This window comes from Lithobates pipiens, unplaced genomic scaffold, assembly GCF_037356315.1.
Source record: "Lithobates pipiens isolate NorthernLeopardFrog02 unplaced genomic scaffold, aLitPip1_a1.2 Scaffold_19, whole genome shotgun sequence".
Classification (NCBI taxonomy): Eukaryota; Metazoa; Chordata; class Amphibia; order Anura; family Ranidae; genus Lithobates; species Lithobates pipiens.
In genome coordinates, this window is record NW_027507764.1 from 574,042,069 (window position 1) to 574,068,695 (window position 26,627).

The 26,627-nt window shown below is 44.3% G+C and overlaps 1 protein-coding gene across 1 annotated transcript in view; it reads right to left on the reverse strand.

The window, feature by feature from the left end:
• Window positions 1-26,627, reverse strand: part of LOC143997657 (uncharacterized) — a 230,127-nt gene that overhangs the window by 13,969 nt on the left and 189,531 nt on the right. Inside the window, exons 29-33 of the mRNA XM_077493378.1 lie at window positions 25,936-26,007; window positions 11,052-11,087; window positions 9,022-9,066; window positions 8,566-8,745; window positions 1,903-1,969 (exon numbers count right to left, since the gene is read on the reverse strand). Coding sequence (XP_077349504.1) covers window positions 1,903-1,969; window positions 8,566-8,745; window positions 9,022-9,066; window positions 11,052-11,087; window positions 25,936-26,007 — 400 coding nt within the window. The remainder of the gene's footprint in view (window positions 1-1,902; window positions 1,970-8,565; window positions 8,746-9,021; window positions 9,067-11,051; window positions 11,088-25,935; window positions 26,008-26,627) is intronic.

Here is a 26,627-nt window from a genome sequence, read left to right on the forward strand (position 1 = left end):
AGACTTTCTGACAACAAAACCGTGGATTTTTGTTCGATAGTTGTTGGCTCAAACTTGTCTTGCATACACACGGTCACAAAAATGTTGGCCAACAATTACGAACCTAGTGATGTACTAGACGTATGGCGAGGCCGATAAAAAGGAAGTTCAATAGTCACACGCCACCCTTCGGAGCCCTTCTGCTAATGTTGTGTTTGGTGAGCCTTGATTCCGAACCTGCGTGGACTTTTGTGTGACGGACTTGTGTACATGCAATCAGAAAGTCCAACAACAAAATTTGTTGACGGAAAATTTGAGAACCAGCTAGCCAATATTTGTTTAGCGGAAAGTCCGACAACAAATGTTCGATGGAGCGTACACGCGGTTGGACTTTCAGCCAACAAGCTCACGTCAAAAATTTGTTGTCGGAAAATCCGATTGCGTGTACGGGGCACTACAGTTTCCGCCTCTTCAGATTAAGGTATCCAAAGATGTACTGATTCTCGTCGCTAGCTTTGTAGGTTGTTCGTAAGGACTATTATTTATCGGCTAGGCCTTTCCTTAAGAGGTCTCCTGACTTCAATGAAGTGCCAAATAGCTAAGATGCCGCGTACACACGACCGGACTTTTCGAGGGACTAGGTCTGACGGAATTTCGGCGGAGTTCTGACGGACTTTCCCAATGAATGGACTTGGCCACACACAATCACACCAAAGTCCGACGGATTCGAACGTGATGACGTACGACCGGACTAGAATAAGGAAGTTCATAGCCAGTAGCCAATAGCTGCCCTCGCGTCGGTTTTTGTCCGTCGGACTAGCATACACACGAGCGGATTTCTCGGTAGGAACTGGGTCCGGCGGAAAAATTTGAAACATGTTCCATTTCTAAAGTCTGACGGATTTTTGCAAATCAAAAGTCCGCTGCAGCCCACACACGATCGAATGGTCTGCCGGAATCGTTCCGTCGGACCTTTGATGTTGAAAAGTCCGGTCGTGTGTACGCGGCATTATACTTTGAGTATGCAGTCTTGCCTCTGTCTTTGTCACATCCTGGTTTAAAATGTTAAAAAATGCCCCTGTATAGAAGGGTTTAGAGCTTGTGTTGACAGGCTTTGGGCCTTGTGTTGCTGGCTTCAGTTTGAGATACTTCTGAGATTCTTTAGAATTCATTGATAGGTGCGTTTGACCTGCAGTTGACCTCCTTGTAGCCTACAGTTGACTGCTAAAGATAAGTGAGAAAACGTTCCTTAGTCCCCAAGTCTCCTACAGAGGTTCTGTGGGTGGTGGCTGATTGCCCACTCATTTGATGGTGCCTTCATAGTTTCAAGCCCAATGCCCCAGCATCACACCAATGATCTTTTTTATCTACTTACAAGAGTGGTTTTCTGACCACCACTGTAAAGCCTTGTACACAGTACTAGTTCCAGCAGGCTGAATGAACAAAAAAATAAAAATTCAGACACCTCTGGTTGGAGCTGTACTAAAAATCAAATGATGGCACAGCAATCTACCCTGCTGTTCTATTGTGTTCTGACAGGGGGGCAGCTGCCTCCCACCAAGACACTCTGGTCAGGAAGTGGTTGGCAGACCCCTCTCAGTCATGCCCCTGTCCCCTGCCCCCTGGCTGGCTGCAGTGCACATGGGTCGAATGTTGGCCAGTTTCTATTGAACCGGTCGTGTGTATGCGGCATTACTGTTTGTTCTGTAATTGTTCTCATCCACCTACATGACGTAATGCACTTGGAACTTCTTTTTGTACTCTTTATCAAACTTCTTAATAAAATGTTTATGCAAAAAAAGAAGTATCAAGTCTCATTTTTTCCTACTGGACTTAACAGCACATGTGTGGGAGGTGTGGTGAAGAAAGTACAACTCAGAGCAAATGTGTCAAGCAAAGTGAATAATATTGTATCCAACTTACCATCAAGTTGTTTTCCCAGCTCCTCCTGAATAAGTCTTCTTAGTGTTTCCGTTGAAGGAGGATCCCCCTACAAAAAGGAGCATCGTTACAAATGCATATGTGACCCATTAAAAAAAAAAAAAAAAAAAAAAAAAAAGCATACATGACCCATTCAATAAATGTATATTTAATTAATAAGGTCCCAAAAAGCCCTCATAAGTGCATCTCATATGTCCACCATGCACCTCAAAGATGTTATGCACGATCGGAATTTTTGGTCGCAAAAACCTCTGGTGGTTTTCCCGACGGAATTCTGATGGGATTTCGCTCAAGCTGTCTTGCATACACACGGTCACACCAAATTCCGACCGTCAAGAACGCTTTGAAGAACAACAGTAGAAAAAGGTAGTTCAATACTGAGTAGCCACTAGCTTCCACCTCCTAGTTGAATCTGAGCATGCGTGAGTTTTTGTGCGTTGGAATTGCATACACGCGATCGGAATTTCCGAGAAAAAGTTTTTCCGTCGGAAAAATTGAGAACATGCGCTCAAATTTGTTGCAGGGTGTCCCCCACCCTGCAACAAACACCTCCCCTATTAACCCTCCCGATATCAAACCCCAAGATAAAAATACCCCTCACCAATACAGGGGGGGGATGCAGCCCAACAGTGGGAGCTGGGCCTATCCACCCCAAATGTGTGGGGGTTAGGTTAGAGGGACTCGATAGGTGTGATGCTTACATGATACATTTTCTGCTGAATTATACAGTATATGTGCAATAAATTTAGCAGAGGTAACTCTTTCGGGTGTGTATTTTTCTCCCCCTTTTTTGTTTTTGAAGTTATCATTGAATTTTTTTTTAACTACACCCCACTAGCACTTAATTAGGTGAGTACCCTACTAATTACATCACCAGGCAGGACTCCCATGACCACCAATGTTAGGACTACATGCACTGTGAGGCCTGATTCAAGGGTACAAGACCCCTTCATTTCTAATTGCAGCCCTGGTGACTGGCCACCTATGTTGGGTAGGTCAGGAAGAGCTCTGTAAGCCCTTGTACACACGGCCGGACATTCCAACAACAAAATCCATTGGATTTTGTCTGACTATTTTGTCCAAAACTGGTGTTGCATACACACGATCGGACAAAGTTGTCGGAAAATCCGATCGTTCAGAATGTGATGACGTTATTTCGTTATGAGGGGACTACGTTCAGGCTAGTAGCCAATAGCTTTGGTCTAGGAATTTGATCTGAGCATGCGTGGCACTTTTTTCGATCGGAATTCTCTACACATGATCGGACAAAGTCCGATCGGATCATGTTGTTGGAAAGTTTTATATCCAGCTCTCAAACTTGGTCCGTCGGATATTCCAACGGAAACAGTCTGATGGAGCCCACACACGGTCGGATTATCCGACAACGCGGTCCGATCGGACATTTTCCATCGGAATGTCTGACCGTGTGTACAAGGGCTTAGACTTCCTTTCTGCTTAAGGATCCTGATAACATGTTGACTTAATACAGTCACTTGCTGGGTGGATCAAGCCTTCTGGTGCTGGGAGAGTTGCAGCCTCAGTAAACATCCATCCTTGACCCATAAGTAGATACAGAGGAAGAAAGTTAGTGCAGCTTATTGAAGAGAAAAAGATTTGATAATTCCATCGAAAGAAGGCATTAAAATTGCATTTTTTGCATTGGTGATGGAAGTGATAACTTAAAACGCTTTCTGTTTTATGAAGGCAATGTTGAACTTTGCAGAATGTGGAAAATCCTTTAAAAATAAAATTACAAATAGGACAAGTATTATTTATGTCGCTCGGGCTTTCATCTCCCCAGTTGTAAAATTGCCATAAAAAAGAGATTAAATCGGAAGTTAAACTTTTATCACTGTGATTTCAATGTGTGACATTTCAGGCTGCGAGCTGATTCAAATGTCATGGCGAAGAAGCCGCAAACGGCAAAAAAAATCCCAAGCAACTTTCAACGTTGTTCTATGGAATTGCGGAGAACTAGAAAGTCATTCCAGGCCACAAAGTTTGTAAGCGGCTAATTGCTCTCTCTTGGAAATATTGGCATTAGGTTAAAATCAGACAACCCACTGAGTTGACTAATGCCGCGTACACACGACCGGACTTTTCGAGGAACTAGGTCCGACAGACTTTCCACTGAGTTCTGACGGAGTTCTGACAGACTTTCCGAATGAATGGACTTGGCCACACACAATCACACCAAAGTCCGACGGATTTGAATGTGATGATGTACGACCGGACTAGAATAAGGAAGTTCATAGCCAGTAGCCAATAGCTGCCCTCGCGTTGGTTTTTGTCCGTCGGACCAGCACACACACGAGCGGATTTCTCGGTAGGAACTGGGTCCGGCGGAGTTCCGGCGTAAAAATTTGAAACGTTCCATTTCTAAAGTCTGTCGGATTTTTTGCAAATCAAAAGTCTGCTGCAGCCCACACACGATCGAATGGTCTGCCGGAATCGTTCCGTCTGACCTTTGATGTTGAAAAGTCCGGTCGTGTGTACGCGGCATTATACTTTGAGTATGCAGTCTTGCCTTTGTCTCTGTCACATCCTGGTTTAAAATGTTAAAAAATGTCCCTGTATAGAAGGGTTTAGAGCTTGTGTTGACAGGCTTTGGGCCTTGTGTTGCTGGCTTCAGTTTGAGATACTTCTGAGATTCTTTAGAATTCATTGATAGGTGCGTTTGACCTGCAGTTGACCTCCTTGCAGCCTACAGTTGACTGCTAAAGATAAGTGAGAAAACGTTCCTTAGTCCTCAAGTCTCCTACAGAGGTTCAGTGGGCGGTGGCTGATTGCCCACTCATTTGATGGTGCCTTCATAGTTTCAAGCCCAATGCCCCAGCATCACACCAATGATCTTTTTTATCTACTTGCAAGAGTGGTTTTCTGACCACCACTGTAAAGCCTTGTACACAGTACTAGTTCCAGCAGGCTGAATGAACAAAAAAATAAAAATTCAGACACCTCAGGTTGGAGCTGTACTAAAAATCAAATGATGGTACAGCAATCTACCCTGCTGTTCTATTGTGTTCTGACAGGGGGGCAGCCGCCTCCCACCAAGACACTCTGGTCGGGAAGTGGTTGGCAGACCCCTCTCAGTCATGCCCCTGTCCCCTGCCCCCTGGCTGGCTGCCGTGCACATGGGTCGAATGTTGGCCAGTTTCTATTGAACCGATAGATGCCGCCAAAATTTTCCCCTGTGTATGGGGCATAAGAGGGACATTCTTTCCACTAAGTTAATCTCCTTCCAATCTCCATTTGTCAGCTGAAGATAAGTGAGGAAACTTTCCAGAGCAGCTATTCTCAACCAGGGTTCCCTGAACCCTAGGGTTCCTCCACAGGTTCCTTGAGCGGTGGCTGCTTGACCTCCCATTTGATGGTGCCTGCATTGTTGTGAGCCACCATCATTTGGTAGAGCCACCCAGCATGAAACCAATTATCTTTTTATTTATCTATAAAGGTGGTCTTCTGACTACCGCTGTAAAAGGGTCATTCATTCTACAGGCATATTAAAAAAAATATGTTTCCATGCTGGTTGTTGATATATTTTTGTTATATCCTTAGAGATATATTGGTTACACCCAAAAGACATGGATCCCGAAGAAGCAAGTGTTACTGTGAAATGCGTCAGTCCATTACACCATTTTGGGAACTTGATTCATGCACCAAATTATCAAGATGTGACTGTCTGACTACTGTGTGATTTTTATCATGTTTTAGCAATGTAATAAAGGTTTCTAAGATTTTTTTCAAATCAAAGTTGTAGTGTGTATCCACCCTGTGGCACACTTAAACTCCTTATTTTGACTCCCCTCTTTTTCCATTTTTACATGAGAGTAGTTAATTGCAATATTCTTTCTACTGCATTTAACCTTCCGATTTGCATTTGACAGCTGGAGATTGGTGAGGAAACTTTCTAGAGCAACTTTTCTCAACCAGGGTTCTTTGAACCCATGGATTCCTTAAAGGTTCCTTAATCACTGGGTGGCACAGTGGTGTAGTGGTTCGCACTCTCACCTAGCAGTAAGAAAGGTCACTGGTTTGAATCCCAACCACAACCCTACCTGCCTGGAGTTTGCATGTTCTCCCTGTGCCTGTGTGGGTTTCCTCCGGGTACTCCAGTTTCCTCCCACACTCCAAAGACATGCATGCAGGTAGGTTAATTGGCTTCTGTTGAAAATTGGCCACAGTATATGAATGGGGACCTTGGATTGTGGCACAGGGAGAACATGCAAACTCCAGGCAGGTAGTGGGGACCTTGGATTGTGGGCTCTCACTCAGGTTGAGCTGGATGGACTGGTGTCTTTATTCAACCTTACTAACTATGTAATTTCCCACCCAGGCCAATTCTGACATTTCTCTCCTACGTGTAAAATTCCTCATTTTTTTTGCTAGAAAATTACATAGAACCCCAAAACATTGTATATGTTTTTTTTTTTGAAAAGACCCTAGAGAATACAATGGCAGTCTTTGCAACTTTTTATCTTGCATGCAGCAATTTTTTCGAACACTTTTTTCGGAAAAAAAAACGCTTTCATGCTTTAAAAAAAACCAAAAAAAACATTAAAGGTAGCCCAATTTTTTGCATAATGTGAAATATGAAGTTACGCTGAGTAAATAGATATCTAACATGTCATGCTTCAAAATTGCACACGCTCGTGGAATGGCGCCAAACTTCGGTATGTAAAAATCTCCATAGGCGATGCTTTAAGATTTTTTACTGGTTACATATTTTGAGTTACAGAGGAGTGCTATGTCTACAATTATCGCTCTCGCTCTAACGTTCAGAACGATACCTCACATGTGTGGTTTGAACACCGTTTTGATATGTGGGCGGGACTTACATATGCGTTCGCTTCTGCATGCAAGCACACGGGGACAGGGCTTTTTTTTTATTATTGTTAATTTTATTTTTATTTTTTTAGTTTGACACTTTAAAAAAAAATTTGATCACTTTTATTCCTATTACAAGGGAAGTAAACATTCCTTGTAATAGGAATATGGCATGATCGGTCCTCTTTACAGTGAGATATGGGGTCAATACACACAACCCCACATCTCACCTCTAGGCTGGGAAGCCTGAAATAATAATAATAAAAAAAAAAGACGATCCTGGCTTCCCAGCCGAGGTGGCGCCATTTGTTTGAATGCAGAGGCCGGGCGTGACGTCATAACATCGCGCCCGGTCCCCACAAACGATCATAGAGACTCCGGCGACCATCTGGTCCACCTGAAATCTCTATGATCACCATCCAGGGCCGGCGTATCCTCTGTCCGACTCTCCGATGCAAGTGCTGAGTCAGTAGAAGCACCGGAGGGCAGCGGGAGGGGGGTCATCCCCTCTCACCGCCCATAAGAATGATCAAGCGGCGGAACAGCCACTATGATCATTCTTATGGTGTAGGAAATCTCCGGCACTAAAAGATGATATCTGAATGATGTCTAGCTGCAGGCATCATTCAGATATACCCCAAGGATGTCCCTGGACGTACCTTGAGCGGGAAGTGGTTAAGCAATGGCTGATTTGTTGGTGTCTGCATAGTTCTGGGGCCAATGCCATTTGGTAAGACCATCCAGCATGACGGCAGCCTGATCTTTTCATCTATCTGTAAGGGTGGTCTTCCGACCAACACTTTAAGAAGGGCATTCTTTACACTGACCACCAATGTAAAGGGCATTTTTGAATTGGTTTTATCTAGGGTACACCAAGACCTGAACATTTTTTCAATAGGTAAACAAAACAATATGAAACATTTTAAATCTGATCTCCATGTTTCATATAAATGTAAATCTTTTGTTTGGAGCCTGCCCTTCCGCCTCCGTCAATCAAAGAAAGCTTGCACAGCGTCCTCTGAAAGGTCGGGCAGCACTCAGCTTAATTTGATTTTGTTTCGGGAATGGGAACACAGTACTGTATACTTCATGTAAAGGAGCTACATATGGTTTATACAGTGCTCCCATTCACTGCAGCTATTAGAGAGGTAAATAGTCAGCTTGTATCAGCTTGGTCCAAAAGGACTATTTAATGTAAAATGAAAAATGGAGATCAGCTTTAAAAATTTACTGTATAAACCTAAAGCAACTGATCCAGGCCCCTACAGTTTCCTTTTAACAAGCATACTGCATGTGTTATGTACAGTATAATACAGATACATTGACTTGCATCACATAAAGCCCTTGTACACACGGTCGGAGATTCCGACAACCAAATCCATCGGATTTTGTCCGTCGGATTTTGTCCGAAACTGTTGTATACACACGGTCGGACGAAGTTGTTCAGAACGTGATGACGTTATTTCGTTACGACGGGACTACGTTCAGGCTAGTAGCCAATAGCTTTGATGTAGGAATTTGATCTGAGCATGCGTGGCACTTTGTCCCATCGGAATTCTCTACACATGATCAGAGTATGTACAATCGGAGCATTTTGTCGGAAAATATTTCCGGCAAGTTGGAAAATTTGGTCCAACGGATATTCCGACGGAAACAGTCCGATGCAGACCACACACAGTCGGAATATCCGACAAAACGCTCCGATCGGACACATTCCGTCGGAATCTCCAACCGTGTGTACAAGGGAAAAGTGTATATTTGTAAAATTTAAAAAAAGACAATAGATTTCCTACAATGTAACCAATAAAGTGTAGTTACCCTTGGCCCAGTCTGTCCTGGAACACCTGGTGACCCGGGTGAGCCCGATACGCCTCTCTCCCCTTGTGGGCCAGCTGGGCCCATGAGTCCAGTGTGACCTTTGTGTCCTGGTTTTCCAGGTTCTCCTGGTGGACCTTTCTCTCCTTGCATGCCTTTATCTCCTTTGGTACCTGAATCTCCCTAATAAACAGAAAACAAAAAGTAAAAATAAGTCAACTTATAAAAAATAAAGAATCTGTTTTGTTAGTATGCATTATACACTTCAGGGAGCCTAGTTTCGTAATTGTCATTGCCTTTAAAGTGACTCGTTTGGAAATTCTATAGTTTGGTGGCTCACAATTTTTTTTAAAGTTGAGACAAACTTAAAACTTGATTGATGTTTTTTTAGACATTCGCTCATCTCTAGCAGTTATCAAAACTAAGGCACAACATTAGGAAGTACGATACACATCTTACCCTCTGTCCCTTAGGTCCTGGATCACCTGATTTGCCAACAGCACCCTAAAGACAGAAGGGAATGGAAACCATAAATGTGATGTAAAACAATGTACAAATTAGGAAAGGACAGGGACAGAGCATGGGAAGGAATAAAGGTGGAGGAAAAAGATTTATCTAGTACAGGGGTTTCCTAACTTCCCAAGCAAAGGGCCAGTAGAAAATGTCCCACCATTAAAGGGAGTATACAAAAAAAGAGAGAGAACCAGCATGACGGATTATCACGGTACCACGAAGGAGATAGAGAAGTAATACTTTCCAATATATTTATTTACAAAAATTCATAATAGAAAACATATGTTAAAAACATTACAATATCATCTTGGTTACAACAATAATTGTTAGAGTGTCAGAAAAATGGTTGACGTGTTTCGCAAGATAGCTTCCTCAGAACCACAATTCTGACTAATAACCGGAGAACCTTTAAAATGAAAAAACAGAAGCGATACATGTGTTAGACATAGATATCCATCCAGCATTGCATACATACCTCAGATATACATCCGAAAAACCCCATGAAAGTCAATACAACAGCCCATGACAACCCTAAGGATTAGGAACTTACAAATCGTCGACCCCAGATGGCTGAGACCATAAAGCCATGACAGTGTAGCCCAAACAATAATGGGGAGAGTGGCTAGAGGCAGGGAGATGCCTCTATCCACTCTCCCCATTATTTTTTGGGGTACACTGTCGTGGCTTTATGGTCTCAGCCATCTGGGGTCGACAATTTGTAATTTCCTAATCCTTAGGGTTGTCATGGGCTGTTGTATTGACTTTCATGGTTTTTTTTGCATGTATATCCGATGTATGTATGTATGCAATGCTGGATGGGTATCTATGTCTAACACATGTATCGCTTCTGTTTTTTCATTTTAAAGGTTTTCTGGTTATTAGTCAGAATTGTGGTTCTGAGGAAGCTATCTTGTGAAACCCGTCATCCATTGGTTTCTGACACTCTAACCATTATTGTTGTAACCAAGATGATATTTTAATGTTTTTAACATATGTTTTCTATTATGAATTTTTGTAAATAAATTTATTGGAAAGTATTACTTCTCTATCTCCTTCGTGGTACCGTGATAATCCGTCATGCTGGTTCTCTCTTTTTTTGTATATTCGATTGGGATGAGGTACCCCCTTTAGCTTATATGTTCATTTTTTATAGTCATCAAAGGGAGTAAAAATTGCCTTGGCTTGGTGGTCAGTGGAAGTAAAAAAATTTGTAGGAGGTGGGGTTGTGCCCCATCATTGGTATCGGTGGGGGAACAGAGCTCCATCATTGGTGTTAGTTGGAGAAATTATGCCACACTGTTGGTGTCTGTGGGAAAGAAATGCTTGTTGGTGCCAGTGGGGGGAATAGTGCTTCAAGGGCCAGATAAAGGCGGGCAAAGGGGCTGCATTTGGCCCACGGTTTGGAGTCCACTGATCGTGTAGATGGGCAAAGGAATGTTAAAGGTAATGGGATGGAGAAGAGGAAGGGTTGAGAATGAATTGGGGAAAGAATAGCAAAAGGTAGGTAAGGGAAAAAGGAAAGGGGAAAAAAAAGACAGTGGAATAAAGGGGATAGAGAGAAAGTAAGTTAAAGGTAGGGAAACAAGAAAGGAATGTTAAAGAGAAAGGGAAGAGCTAAGTGAAGGAAGCAACATTTGGAAGGGGAAAGGTGAGGGTGGTGAAGGGAAATGGGGATAAAAACAGGAAAGGGTGGAACTGGTGGAAAGGAATGGAGCAGTGGAGAGAAATGAAGGTAAAGGAGAAGAGGAAAGAATTGAGGACTAAAAGGGGAGAAGTTTGGGGAAGGGGGCAGGGAAAAACAAGGGCATAGCAGCGGTAGAGGAAGGGTATGGGAAAAGGGTAAGGACAGAGGTAACAGGGGAAATAAAAGGGTAAAAGAGAAAGACTGGAGATACAAAAAAAAGAAAGGCAAGGGCCAGGGCCAAAAAAAGCAATGGCAAGGGTAGAAGTTTAAAGGTTGGGGAAAGGAAACCTACCTCTTTACCAGGTGGACCACTCTCCCCACGTTCTCCCTACAAACAGACAGACATGTTTACTCATCAATTGAAATGTATAATTTTTTTAAAGAATTTTGGCAAAATGCAATGAATACGATACATTTCTTCTTTTAGATATGAATGTGAGTGATACCAAAACTTAAGATCATATTTGGTTTGGAAAGGACTAATGCCCTGTACACACGGTCGGACTTTCCAACGGAAAATGTGCGATCGGATTGTATTGTCAGAGAATCCGACCGTGTGTGGGCTCCATCTGACTTTTTCCATCGGAATTTCCAACACACAAAGTTTGAGAGCAGGATTTAAAATTTTCCGACAACAAAATCCGATCGTTTAAATTCCGATCGCGTGTAGACAATTCTGATGGACAAAGTGCCACGCATGCTCAGAATAAATTATGAGACGAAAGCTATTGGCTACTGCCCTCTTTATAGTCCCGTCGTACGTGGTTTACGTCACCTCGTTCTGAACGATTGGATCTTCCGACAACTTCGTGCAACCATATGTATGCAAGAATTTTGACGTTGGAATGTCCGACCGTGTGTACAGGGCAGGATTGTGTATAGTTATCAGGGGTTTTTTTTCAGCGGGATTCCGGGGGGGGGGGGGGGGACACAGTTTCGGCACCTCCAGCACGAAATTTATGTTATGGGAAGGGGTGCTGGGGTGTGCTGAAGGGTCCATGCCTACAGGGGGGTCTATTGTTCCTGTAGATCTATTTTTTCATGACAATCTATTGTTGCTGGGCAGGTCTATTATTGTTGCTGGTGGTAAATCTATTGTTGTTGCTGGGGGGAGGGAACTAATGTTGCTGGGGGGGGGGTGGTCAATAGATCTACTATTGAGGGAGGGGTCTATTTTTGCTAGCTGCTGGGAGATCAATTATTGCTGGGGGGAAGGGGGGGGGCGTCTATTTGTGTGTGCCAGTCTATTTTTGCTGGTTGGGCTTGTGTTGCTTGCCGCTGGAGAGTCTATTGATGCTAAGCTGGCTGCTGGGAAATCCGTTGTTGCTGCCGGAATCTATTGTTGTTGGGGTCCATTGTTGCTGGTGGAATCTACTGTTGCTGGGAAAGGTATATTTTTGCTGGCTGCAGGGGATCTACTTTACTGCTTTTCTTGTTGCTATTAACAAATTCCATACAAATTGATCATCAACACAGAATGATGATACTTGGTCCTGTATTCTCTAAAAGGAATGGTATTGGGAGGTGGATAGGGGGTGTAACCAAGGGACAGTGCTCAGGGGTGGGTAGGGGGCAGAGACAAGATGTGATTCGGAAGAGGGGAGTTCCTGCACCTATTCTCTGAGAAAAAAAATCGCTGATGGATATAATACCATGGAATAGTTATATTGCTATTGTGACGTTACTTTTTTTCTATTGGTTGAACAACATGGACTTGTGTCTTTTTTTCAGCCTGGCTAACCATGTATGTAACTGTGAAAAAATACCTGTTTATTCATATTAGGCTTTAGTCATTTTATACAGCTTTATTGTACTGTACATAGAAGTCCAGGCACAGAGCTTTTTGTTATTTCTGGTGTGTTATATAATGCCGCGTACACACGATCGAATTGTCCGGCGTACTTAGTCCGCCGAAACGCATTCCACCGGACAATCCGATCGTGTGTGGGCTTCAGCGGACTTTCTCAGCGTAAAGTCCGGCGGACTTAGAAAGTATTTTTGCAGTCCAATCTTTGGGTTTCAGCGGACAATACGTTCGTGAGTATGCTAGTCTGGCGGACTAAGAAAGACGCATGCTCAGAAGCAAGTACAAGAAGGAAGCTATTGGCTACTGGCTATTGAACTTCCTTTTTCTAGTCCCGTCGTACGCGCTGTACGTCATCGCGCTAGCAAACGCCGGACTTTCTGTGTGTCCGTGTGTGGCCAAGTCCGTTCGGTAGAAAGACCGCCATACTATCTGCCAGATTGTTTGCCGGACTAAGTTTGCAGGACAATTCGATCGTGTGTACGCGGCCTAAGTTACCTCTGCTCAGGTGTATGCCAGGTGGAAACCTAAAAATGATACTTTTCTTCATGCTCCGGCAGATATGAGAGCTGCGGTTCTCATACCCAGAAGCGCTAATGTTGTTGATCTGCCCATTTGCTTCCCTTGGCCATTCGTAGAGCAAAGTATGTCTATTCTGTAGAGCAGGGGCCTCCAAACTATGGCCCGCAGCTAGGGTCAGGTTCCCCCTGCTGTGCTGTCCTTCTCCAAGTACATTTGTTGCCAAGACCTTTGGCATCATAGCAAGCAAAGTTGTGCTTGCGCAGGAGGGGGACTGTGATGGCGACCCTGATTTAAGGGTGTTCTGATGGAGACCCTGATGTAAGGTGGGCTCTAACAAAGACCCTGATGTAAGGGTAGACTTCTATGGTGGGCTCTGATGGAAAACCTGATGTGGGAAGGGGGGGCTTAATGAAGACCCTGATGTAAGGGGGCTCTGATGGGGTCCTTAAAGCAGGGGGCCTCCAAACTATGGCCCGTAGCTAGGGTCAGGTCCCCCTGCTGTGCTGTCCTCCTCCAAGTACATTTGTTGCCAAGACCTTTGGCATCATAGCAAGCAAAGTTGTGCTTGCTCTAGCAGGAGGGGGGCTCTGATGGCGACCCTGATTTAAGGGAGTTCTGACGAGACCCTGGTGTAAGGGGATTACTTGGAAGGTGGGACTCTGATGGAGACCCTGATGTATGGTGGGTTCTAACAATGACCCTGATGTAAGGGGAGGGATTCTAAGGTGGGCTCTGATATGAAAATCTGATGTGGGGGGAGCCTGATGAAGACCCTGATGTAAGGGGGCTCTAATGGGGACCTTAAAGTGTGGGGGGGGGGGCTCCAAACTATGGCCTGCAGCTATGGTCAGGTTTCACCTGCTGTGCTGTCCTTCTCCAAGTACATTTGTTGCCAAGACCTTTGGCATCATAGCAAGCAAAGTTGTGCTTGCGCAGGAGGGGGACTGTGATGGCGACCCTGATTTAAGGGTGTTCTGATGGAGACCCTGATGTAAGGTGGGCTCTAACAAAGACCCTGATGTAAGGGTAGACTTCTATGGTGGGCTCTGATGGAAAACCTGATGTGGGAAGGGGGGGCTTAATGAAGACCCTGATGTAAGGGGGCTCTGATGGGGTCCTTAAAGCAGGGGGCCTCCAAACTATGGCCCGTAGCTAGGGTCAGGTCCCCCTGCTGTGCTGTCCTCCTCCAAGTACATTTGTTGCCAAGACCTTTGGCATCATAGCAAGCAAAGTTGTGCTTGCTCTAGCAGGAGGGGGGCTCTGATGGCGACCCTGATTTAAGGGAGTTCTGACGAGACCCTGGTGTAAGGGGATTACTTGGAAGGTGGGACTCTGATGGAGACCCTGATGTATGGTGGGTTCTAACAATGACCCTGATGTAAGGGGAGGGATTCTAAGGTGGGCTCTGATATGAAAATCTGATGTGGGGGGAGCCTGATGAAGACCCTGATGTAAGGGGGCTCTAATGGGGACCTTAAAGTGTGGGGGGGGGGCTCCAAACTATGGCCTGCAGCTATGGTCAGGTTTCACCTGCTGTGCTGTCCTTCTCCAAGTACATTTGTTGCCAAGACCTTTGGCATCATAGCAAGCAAAGTTGTGCTTGCGCAGGAGGGGGACTGTGATGGCGACCCTGATTTAAGGGTGTTCTGATGGAGACCCTGATGTAAGGTGGGCTCTAACAAAGACCCTGATGTAAGGGTAGACTTCTATGGTGGGCTCTGATGGAAAACCTGATGTGGGAAGGGGGGGCTTAATGAAGACCCTGATGTAAGGGGGCTCTGATGGGGTCCTTAAAGCAGGGGGCCTCCAAACTATGGCCCGTAGCTAGGGTCAGGTCCCCCTGCTGTGCTGTCCTCCTCCAAGTACATTTGTTGCCAAGACCTTTGGCATCATAGCAAGCAAAGTTGTGCTTGCTCTAGCAGGAGGGGGGCTCTGATGGCGACCCTGATTTAAGGGAGTTCTGACGAGACCCTGGTGTAAGGGGATTACTTGGAAGGTGGGACTCTGATGGAGACCCTGATGTATGGTGGGTTCTAACAATGACCCTGATGTAAGGGGAGGGATTCTAAGGTGGGCTCTGATAGGAAAATCTGATGTGGGGGGAGCCTGATGAAGACCCTGATGTAAGGGGGCTCTAATGGGGACCTTAAAGTGTGGGGGGGGGGGGCTCCAAACTATGGCCTGCAGCTATGGTCAGGTTTCACCTGCTGTGCTGTCCTTCTCCAAGTACATTTGTTGCCAAGACCTTTGGCATCATAGCAAGCAAAGTTGTGCTTGCTCTAGCAGGAGGGGGACTCTGATGGTGACCCTGATTTAAGGAAGTTCTGACGGAGTCCCTTATGTAATGTGGGCTCTAACAAAGACCCTGATGTAAGGGTAGACACTGAAGGTGGGGCTCTGATGGAAAACCTGATGTGGGGAGGGGGTGAAGACCCTGATGTAAGGGTAGACACCGAAGGTGGGGCTCTGATGGAAAACCTGATGTGGGGAGGGGGTGAAGACCCTGATGTAAGGGTAGACACCGAAGGTGGGGCTCTGATGGAAAACCCAATGTGAGGAGGGGGTGAAGACCCTAAAGTAAGGGGGCTCTGATGGGGACCTTGACGTCGGGGGGGGGGCTTCTAAGGTGGACTCTAATGTAAGGTGGACTCTGATATAAGATGACCTTAATGTAAGGGGTGGGGGATTTGCTTTGCTTTACTGAAGTTCTTTCCCTTTCTTAATCCTATCATGCCAATTTCCGAAAAGACTCAAGTAAACCTATTCATTAAAGTAGAACCATAGGAAAAACTTTTTTTTTTCATTCTGGATAGAGCAAAGGAGGGTTATAACCCCTGTCAGACAAACAAGCATGGAGAATTAGTTTCAGGGGTTTCCCTTCACTTCCTGTCCCATAGGCTAAACAGGAAGTGAGAGGAAATCCCTGCAAATTAAGGGAATTCCTTGGGGATCCCCAGGTCACCAGAACTAGTGTCCCCATTGGAAGATCGTAGTCATAGTTAATCAGGTTGAAAAAAGACACAAATCCATCTAGTTCAACCATAAAAATAAATAAATAAAAAATAATATCTTACAATCTCATATACACAATCCTATACCCACAGTTGATCCAGAGGAAGGCAAAAAAAAACAGCAGAGCATGATCCAATTTGCTACAGAGGGGGAAAAATTTCCTTCCTGATCCCAGAGAGGCAATTGGATTTTCCCCAGATCAACTTTACCTACAAATGATAGTATCCAGTTATATTATGTACATTTAGGGAAGTATCCAGGCCTTTTTTTTAAAGCAATCTACTGAGCTGGCCAGAACCACCTCCGGAGGGGGTCTATTCCACATTTTCACAGCTCTTACTGTGAAGAAACCTTTCCGTATTTGGAGTTGGAATCTCTTTCCCTCTATTATTTTTCTGGGGACAACCCAAAATTTGGGATTTTCTTTTGCTTTCAATTTCAATGATAATAGTAAACCGGACAAATAGAGAGGGGGGGGGGGGGTCTCCCTGAAGGTGGCACAGACAGCAATAAAAACTGACAGCTGATCTAATCCCTCTCCACTCCATCCACAACTTAAAAACAAAGTTTAGCCTTTAGTTATATTTTAATTTATAATTCATTGGTATTTATAAAACCGATTATTTTTATTTTTTGAATGAATATTTGTAAGGTATTCAATGTGGTCTTTGTACTGAAGAATTGGGGGACCCCTGCTGTAGAGTAACCAAGGGGTTAGAACATCTGTCAGGATTTTTTTGTTGCTGTGTCCTTATTTACAAAATGTCCTCTCGCTTCCTGTCCAAGTGATGGGCATCACACAGATAGACACGGACAGCATTAAAATCCTAACTGATCCCTACTCTATCCAAAAACTAAGAAAACATTTTTTTGGTTGGGGTATGGCTTTTAACCACTTCAGCCCCGGAAGAATGTACCCCCTTTCCTGACCAGAGCACTTTTTGCGATTCGGCACTGCGTCGCTTTAACTGGCAATTGTGCGGTCGTGCGACGTGGCACCCAAACAAAATTGACGTCTTTTTTTCCCCACAAATAGAGCTTTCTTTTGGTGGTATTTGATCACCTCTGTGTGTTTTTTTTTTTTTTTTTTTTTTGTTTTGTTTTTTGCTCTATAAACAAATAAAGAGTGACAATTTTGAATAAAAAACACATTTTATTCACATATTCATATTTACTTTTTGCTATAAAAAATATCCCCCAAAAATATATATAAAAAAAGGAAAATTTATATCAAATACTTACCGTAATTTTCCTTTCCTGATGGGCTCCATGGCAGCATACGTGTGGGGTTAGCCCCGCCTCCATAATTACCCAATAGGACCTCTACTCCCATAAATCTTTGCTCCAGGCTGCTATCCGTGTTCCGTAACTAGCCTACTCCAACATTTGGGAGGGAACTCCTGCTGCCATGGAGCCCATCAGGAAAGGAAAATTACGGTAAGTATTTGATATAAATTTTCCTTTTTCCTGACAGGCTCCATGGCAGCATACGTGTGGGAAATAACTCGCCAAACACACCCGGGTGGGCTAAAAATGTTGAGCAAAGAAACTAGAATTTTATTTTTCATTGTCCACTGACAATACTTGTAAACCAAAATTAACAGAAGAAAGCGCAGCTGGCTCTACACAATAATGGGAAACAAAGGTATTAATTGAAGACCAGGAAGCTGCTCTGCAGATAACTTCTGGTGCGACATGTTGAACTGCTGCCCAAGGGATCGAGATGCCCCGAGTTGAATGAGCTGTCACTGCCTCAGGAGGAACCATGCCCTTTGCCTTGTATGCCCTTTGAATCGTTTGGACCACCCAAGATGAGATCGATCTTACTGATGCTCGCATCCCTTTATTTTTGCCATGAAGAAGGACAAAAAGAAAGTCTGTTCGTCTGAACGAGGCTGTAGCGTCCAGATATTGTTTCAAGGTGCGACCAACATCCAGGGGATGAATCTCTTGGTTGTCTGACATTCTAAACGTAGGTAGCACGATCTCCTGATTTTCGTGAAATACTGATGTGACTTTTGGATTTGATCCAAGCATAGGAATCAGGACCACTCTGTCCGGAAAGAAAGATAGAAATGGTTCAACTGACCCAAGATTCCTAATTTCCGACACTCTTTTGGCTGAAGTTATTGCTACCAGAAAAACCGTCTTGATAGTGAGATCTCCTAAAGACAGGGGAGCATCCAAACCTTTCCCAAGATCAGAAAGAAAGTCCAATACTAACGGAAGGTCCCATTTGGGAAACCTGGGCCTCTTTTGAGGCCTAAGCCTGATGGCTCCTTTAAAGAATTGTTGTATTAATGTATGATTCGCCCACGAAACTCCTGTAAAGGCTGAAATGGCTGAAACTTGTACTCTAAGAGAACTATTGCCAGAGACAAGTCTAACCCTGACTGAAGGAAAGACAAGATATCTTGAACTGCCGGAGAATTATATGAATTTGATCTAGAAGACATGTGGCCCATAAACCTGGCCCATATACGTTCGTACACTTTATTGGTACTCTTCCGTCTAGCACTAAGAAGGGTTGGAATCACTTCTTCTGGGCAACCTAGAGCTTCTAGCCTTCCCCTCTCAAGAACCATGCCCTGAGGTGTAGACAGGATGGGCATGGGTGTAACAGTGTGCCTTGAGACAGTAGATCTGGCCTGAGAGGCAGGGGAACTGGGTCCTGATAGCTGAGGAGCAACAGCAGAGGAAACCAAGGCCTGTTGGGCCAGAATGGTATTATCGCAATGATTTCCACCTTCTCCCCTCTGAGCCTCCGAAGGAACTGTAGGATTACAGGAACTGGAGGGAAGGCGTAGGCTCTCTGGAACTTCCAACAATCCGTGAGAGCATCTATCCCGAACGCCTGAGGATCCCTGAACCTCGAGTAGTATCTGTGCATCTTGCGATTGTACGGCGAAGCGAACAGATCGACCTCTGGAGATACTCCCAGAGTCAGAAGCCACTCGAAGACATCCCTGTGAAGGGACCACTCGTTGTTGTCTATTTTGACCCTTGACAGAAAATCTGCTTGAACATTCTGGACCCCCGGGATGTATACAGCAGAAATGTTGACCACATTCTTCTGAGCCCAGTTCATTATCGGTTCTACTTCTCGTAGTAGAGACCAACTGCGAGTCCCTCCTTGTTTCTTTATATAGGCCACCGCAGTTGTGTTGTCCAGTCTCAGCATTACTGAAGACCCTGCCACCAGATGGCGAAATGCTATTAGTGCTTGAAAGGCTGCTCTCAACTCCAGGATGTTGGAGACTACACACAGCGCCGGGAACGACCACCTTCCTTGAGCTACTTCCGTAAGGCAATGAGCGCCCCAACCTTTGTTGCTGGCATCTGAGGTTATTATCACCCAGGAAATGGGGACTATCGAATGATGGTTGCGTAGATTCTTCCCTTGAAGCCACTAGAGGAGAGACATCCTCATCGCTGGTGTAAGGAGTATGCGCTGTGATTGATTGGACGAGTCCCACTGTTGCAGAAACCCTTTCTGGAAGGGACGAGTGTGCCACTGGGCCCACTTCACCATAGGGATGGTGGCCGTCATTGGGCCGATCACTTTCAAGCATTGAAGAGCCGAAAGATGAGATGATTCCCAAGCCTTGTGAATCCTGTCCCGGATAACATAGATTTTTTCCTCTGGCAGAGAGATAGTGCCTTTTAATGTGTCGAACTGAGCCCCTAGAAACACGATCACTTGAGTTGGAACCAGATGGCTCTTCTCTAGGTTCAGGAGCCAACCAAACGTCTGTAGAGTGGAGATGACTAAACTCTTGTGAACCAGAATTTGATCTCTGTCCTGAGATAATAAGAGCAAATCGTCCAGATAATGATGGAGACGAACTCCTTTGACTCGTAAAAGAGCTACTATCGCTAGGAGTACCTTGGAGAAGACCCGAGGAGATGTTGTCAACCCGAATGGGAGACAGGTAAACTGGAGGTGTTGATCGCCAACTGCGAAACGGAGAAATTGCTGGAAATCCCTTGCTACTGGCACGTGAAAGTATGCGTCCTTCAAGTCGATTGAGATTAACCAATCCCCTAGCTGCACTGACTGTTGGATTGTAAGAAGAGACTCCATTTGAACTTTTCCTTGCGAATGAGGAAATTGAGGAAGGTCAAATCTATCACCGGCCTCCATGCGCCATTTCTTTTCTGAACCATAAACAGAGGAGAATACATGCCTTCGCCACGTTCGTCTTCTGGCACGGGCACGGCTGCGCCTTGATCCAGCAAACAACTTACGTAGGTCAATAGGACCTGTTTCTTTTTCCTCTGAGCCTGGAATTGTTGTGGGAATGAACCTTAATCTCGGAGTGTTGATGAAAGTCCACTTGTGACCCGAGGAAACCGTCTTGACGGTCCAATAATCTTGAATTGAGGCCGCCCAAATTCAAAAGATTTGGTAGAATCTTGATTACCTGCGGAAGCCCCCTTTGAGGTTTTCTTAAGGGAGGATTGTCTGGACCTCCAAGATCTAGAGAACTCCCTGCCGGGTCTATAACTGCGCGCTTCTCTAGCACGATCCGAGGTCTGCCTTCTTGGAAAAAATACGTTTTTGGTTTTGAAGGCGTCTGTCTTGAGGGAGGAACCCAGACCTCCCACCTGTGGCCCGGGATATGGCGCTATCTAGTTTATTACCAAACAAGGAGGTTCCCTCAAATGGTATACGACACCATGCCTGCTTAGATGTTGGATCCGCCAACCAGGGACGGAGCCACAAAGCACGGCGTGCCGAGACTGCTGCCAACATAGCCCGAGACAGAAGGCGGGTAATGTCAATAGATGCCTCCCCCAAAAAGGCTGATGCCATTCTGATCTCCTGAATGGGAGAGTCTTTAGCCGTATTCACTGAGATACCTCTCAAGAACTCTTCAACATTGTCGGCCCATGTTTCAATAGCCTTTGAGACTGCGGCTAAAGCCAAAGTTGGTTTACAAGCCATCCCTGAAGTTAGATAAATTCTTTTCAGATCTGAGTCAATTCTTCTCTCTAACGGATCTTTGAAAGATACTGTGTCTTCCAAAGGGAGAGTCACGTATTTGACTAAACGCATAAGTGCTGCGTCTACCAGAGGAGCTGATTCAAGGTGCTTCACATCATCCTCCTTAAAGGGGTACAATTTAGACACCTTTGATTGCATGGAGCACTTCCTATCAATCTTGCTCCACTCTTCAGTAATGATTTCTCCCAATTCAGATAGGAAAGGAAAATGTTGCCATTCCTTTTTGAGTTGTTTGAAAAACTTTCTTTGTTTGGGGAGAAGTAGTGGGTTCTTCCCATTTTAAAGCTTCTTTCACTGCCTTGACAAGAGCAGGTACTAAAGCATAATCAAATCCTACTCCTGGATCCTCTGGATCCGATTCGCTGTCAGACAAGAGAACAGAGTGGTGGCTTGGTTGAGAAGATTCCCCAGTCTCTTGTAAGAGCCCTTCACCTCCTGAAGGACATAATGGGTCTGAGGGGGATTCCATAGCGTGATGAGCTTCCCTCTGCTGCAGGGATTCCTTTACCACTCTTCTCACCATAGATTCCAAGCGTTTATCCACACCATCTCTTTCATCTGCGACTTTAGAGAAGCAATGATCACAGAGCGATTTGTCTGATGGGATGGGCATCTTACAGCCCCAACATGAATTATCTGGTCCTCTGCTTGAATGCGAGTGACCACTGCGTTGTTCAGATCTGGAAGACCTACGGTAACCAGACTTTGACGATGATTTACGGTGGTGCGATTTTGACGATCCACTGCGACTATGCGCACTGTAATGCGGTTCAGACCTAGAAGGGCTATAAGGAAATACACAAGAAAAGAGAGAGATACAGACCAGGCTGGTATCAAATGCTAAGGAATACTCCACAAATACACAGCAATCCAGCCATGCACATACCTGTTACAAGCGGGCAGGTCACTAGTAGGCAGTGAGGCATCCATGACTAAAAACGCTGACTGTAACAACAATAGACCCTCATAAGCAGCCATACAAAACACAGGAGCAACAATACATCAGAGCAGATCATAAACCTACCTTACACCAACCAGAGAATAGCCCCGGGAAGTCGCTGAATCTCCTGCAATCATTCCCAAATTCTGACATCTCTCACTGTGTTTTAAATATGGCGCCCATGACGTCATCAGCGGCGTCAGACGCGAGATGCCCGCGCGCATGCGCGGGAACCAAGCCTCGCTTTGGATTTGGGTCCGCGCATGCGCAGAACGCAGTGCTGGACCCGGAAACAGGGGGAGAAAGGCTGCTGGAACGCGGAAGCGTCAGCGCCTATACACAAGAACCAGCTGGCATATGAAAAGACACAGGTAGAAAAGAAAACACATAAACACTGCTGCCATGAAAAACGGAATTTTTACAGCTCACCACTCCACCAACGATCGTCTGGCCGAACAGGTTCAAGCACACACCACCGATCCACCGGGCAGATAATGGCCACCTTACATAGCAGGTAAAAAGCCGTGCGCACTTATCTTCGGATAAACAAAGTCTTCAGCGCTACTCTGCCATACACTCCATACCCATGCTTAACAGACAGGGCCTATCGGAGGAACAAAAGCTTGATAGTCGGCCAACTTGATCGTAGTGAAGATCTCTTCAGATAGGAAACACCTGTCCTATGGAGGAGGACAAAAAAGGAACACGGATAGCAGCCTGGAGCAAAGATTTATGGGAGTAGAGGTCCTATTGGGTAATTATGGAGGCGGGGCTAACCCCACACGTATGCTGCCATGGAGCCTGTCAGGAAAAAGTTTTTTCCTCAGTTTAGGCCGATACGTATTCTTCTACATATTTTTGGTAAAAAAAATTGCAAAAAGTGTTTATTGATTGGTTTGCGCAAAAGTTATAGCGCCTACAAAATAGGGGATATTTTTATGGCAGTTTTATTATTATTATTATTTTTTAAATTAGTAATGGTGACGATCTGCAATTTTTTTTCAGGACTGTGACATTATGGCGGACACATCGGACACTTTTGACACCATTTTGGGACCATTGTCATTTATACAGCGATCAGTGCTATGAAAAATGCACTGATTACTGTGTAAATGACACTGGCAGTGAATGGGGTTAACACTAGGGGGCGATCAAGGGGTTAAGTGTGTCCTAGGGAGTAATTCTAACTGTGGGGGGGGAGGGGCTACTAGTCATATGACAGCGGTCACCGCTCCCGATGACGGGGAGTGATGATCTGTCCTGTCACTAGGCAGAACGGGGAAATGCCTTGTTTACATAGGTACCTCCCCGTTCTGAGGCTCTGTGACATGATTGCCAGGAGACCGGTGGACATCGAGTCCACCGGTCCCGCGGGCACGGTCATGCTGTACACGCCCGGCACACACACGCGCCTGCAATCCCCTGCTCTTAATGACTGCCATTGTGCCGACGTATATTGGCGTGCGCGCCGGTCGGCAACTGGTTAAAGTATATCTAAAAAGTATCATCTAAAGTTTAATTTAAGGTATATCTAAAGACATGTTTTTTACATTTTGGCTGGATCAGGGAAAATTAGAACCCTCTGTCTGGTGTGTATCGGTATCTGGGGGATTTATACTCTCTATACAGTATGTCGTGATGACCGTTGTCAAGTGAAGGGAAATCCAAAATTTTGCCTTGTCACTGGAACAGGAATTGAGGGGTAATCTTCCAATGGGGCATTTGTTCCAGTGACAAATAAGAGGGCATTTCTCGTACTCCGCCTACTTCCTGTTGTGTCTCCAGGACTGAAAGTGAAAGGAAATCTCCCCCAAAAACAGCAAAAAAGCTAATCTGAAAAATCGAACTGCCCCCTACCCTATCCACCGCGAAATGCAGCTATTGGGACATACAATCCTAAATGATTTACCCTCATTATTTTATTTTTTGGGGGATAATTGATCCCTATTCTTGTCTCTCATAAATTAAAAATCCCACCCTACAGGTGCCTTTAGATGTGCGTTTCCCTAGAGCAGGGATATGCAATTAGAGGACCTCCAGCTGTTGCAAAACTACAAGTCCCATCATGCCTCTGCCTCCGGGTGTCATGCTTGTGGCTGTCAGAGTCTTGCTATGCCTCATGGGACTTGTAGTTCTGCAATAGCTGGAGGTCCGCTAATTGCATATCCCTGCTTTAGTGCATGGGCCTTCAAACTATGGCCCTCCAGTTGTTCAGGAACTACAATTCCCATCATGCCTAGTCATGTCTGTGAATGTCAGAGTTTTGCAATGCCTCATGGGATGTGTAGTTTCACAACAGCTGGAGGGCCGTAGTTTGAGGATCCCTGCCCTAGAGAAAGGTGGAGTGTGCATGGAAATGGCTAAAGATACAGCCTCTAAAATCATTTTGCAAATATCTATTATGTGAAATCTGTATATGACATGCATTACATGTATAACGTGTACATTTGTTTCTGTAAAAAAAAAATAATAATAATAATTTTTACAATTTGAATTGAATATGCATCCTTGAAGAAGTGAGCTTTGTTCCAAGAAACTCATTGAATGAAAATCAGCATATGCAAGATTACGTGTGATGTATACAGTATGATAAAATAATATAATAATATTTATAATCATAACAATAGCTAATAATAATCATATTATTATTATTATTATTATTATTATTATTATTATTATTAATAATAATAATGTAATAAAGGCAATAATAATCATAATAATAATGCAAAAAAAGGCAATAATAATCATAATCATAATAATAGTAAAAATAATAATAATAACACTGTAATAAAGGCAATAATAATCATAATAATACTGTAAAGGGCTTTTTCATTTTTTTTATTTTTTTTATTATAAATGTTAAAGAGCTTTCTTTTATGTGGAAAAATAAAACATTGAACTGCTTTTAGTAAAAGAGGGATGAGAATGGGAAGATAGGATAGGGCAGTTGCTGAGACTGACCATAAATCTAGTCCCAAAATCAAAAGAATATGATGGACTATCTCAGTTCTAATAAGAAACAAATGAATAATATAAAAAAAAATATTTATTACATAAAAAAAACGACATACAGGGTATATTAAAACAACAATTAGCAAAAAAAATGATTTTCAAAAAGCAAATTCTCGGGGTACTCCTAGAAAGTATCTGCTGTTGAAACAATTCTTGAAATTGATGGGGTTCTCTACTAGTTTCGCGGCTAACCGCTTCTTCAGGAGAACTATTCTCTTTTTCCATAGATCAATTTGGACGATGGTACCATACTAATTTGTGTATTAAAAACTTTTTATAGGAGGCTATACTCTCAATTTAATCGAACTGCTTTTATATTTGTGTTCAATCTAAGTTCTCATATACCACAAATACACCCCCCCCCCCCCAATATACTTTAAAATAGTACTACTATGCAAAACTTTTTTTTTTTTTTGTATTTGGATAAAGTAAGGGAAAGTGAGGGTTATAACGACTGTCAGTTTTTTTTTTTTATCTTTATTTTTTTTTGCCATCTGTGTCCCAACTTCCTGTCCCATAGCGAAAACAGGAAGAAATAGAGTAAATTCCTGCAAAGTAAGGGAATCCCTTAGGACCCCGCCCAGGTCAGCAGAACTAGTGTCCCTAGAAGAGTTCCCCGCTATTACTTTTTAGGGGGTAACCCAAAATTTGGGATTTTTTTTTTTTTTACTTTCACTTTTGATGATAATAATAAACAGGACAAATAGAGAGGATGAATCTCCCTAATAAGGGGCAAAAACAGCAATAAAAACTTAACAGGTGTTATAATTCCTTTCCACTCTAACCAGAAAGTTTTTCCCTCAGTTATACTTTAGGTTAGGGCTTAATTGCATCATATAACCAATGTCAATATATTGTACCGGATGCCATTTACTTACCGGTGGTCCTTTAGGTCCTTGAAATCCCGGAATTCCAGCAGTACCTGTGTCACCTTTGCTTCCCTTGGGGCCCTAAATTGAATGAGTTAAATTATTACATAGTAGGTGAGGTTGAAAAAAGGCGCAAGTCCATCAAGTCCATCCTATGTGTGTGATTATACGTCAATATTACATTGTATATCCCTGTATGTTGTGGTCGTTCAGGTGCTTATCTAATAGTTTCTTGAAACTATCGATGCCCCTCGCTGAGACCACCACCTGTGGAAGTGAATTCCACATCCTTGCCGCTCTTAGGCCGCGTACACACGGGCGGACTGTTCGCCCAACCTTGTCCGCTAAACAGTGTTTGGGCGGACAGTCCGCCCGTGTGTGGGCTTTCAGCGGACAGTTTCAGCGGACAGTTGGACGGACAAAGTCTTTCGGAAATTCCGAAAAACTGTCCGCTGAAACTGTGTTTGAGCGAACAGTCCGCCCGTGTGTAGGCTACTTTCGAAATGAGCAAACTGTTCCCGCTCGGAAAGTCCGCCCATTTCGAGCGCGTGTACAGGTAGGCGGGGCCCGCGAAGGAGACGTCGCGGGCTCCGCCGCCTGGAATGGGCTTAAAGGGGAACCCCAACGCCGAAAAAAATCGGCGTGGGGGTTCCCCCAAAGTCCACATCAGACCCTTGTCCGAGCACGCTACCCGGCCGGCC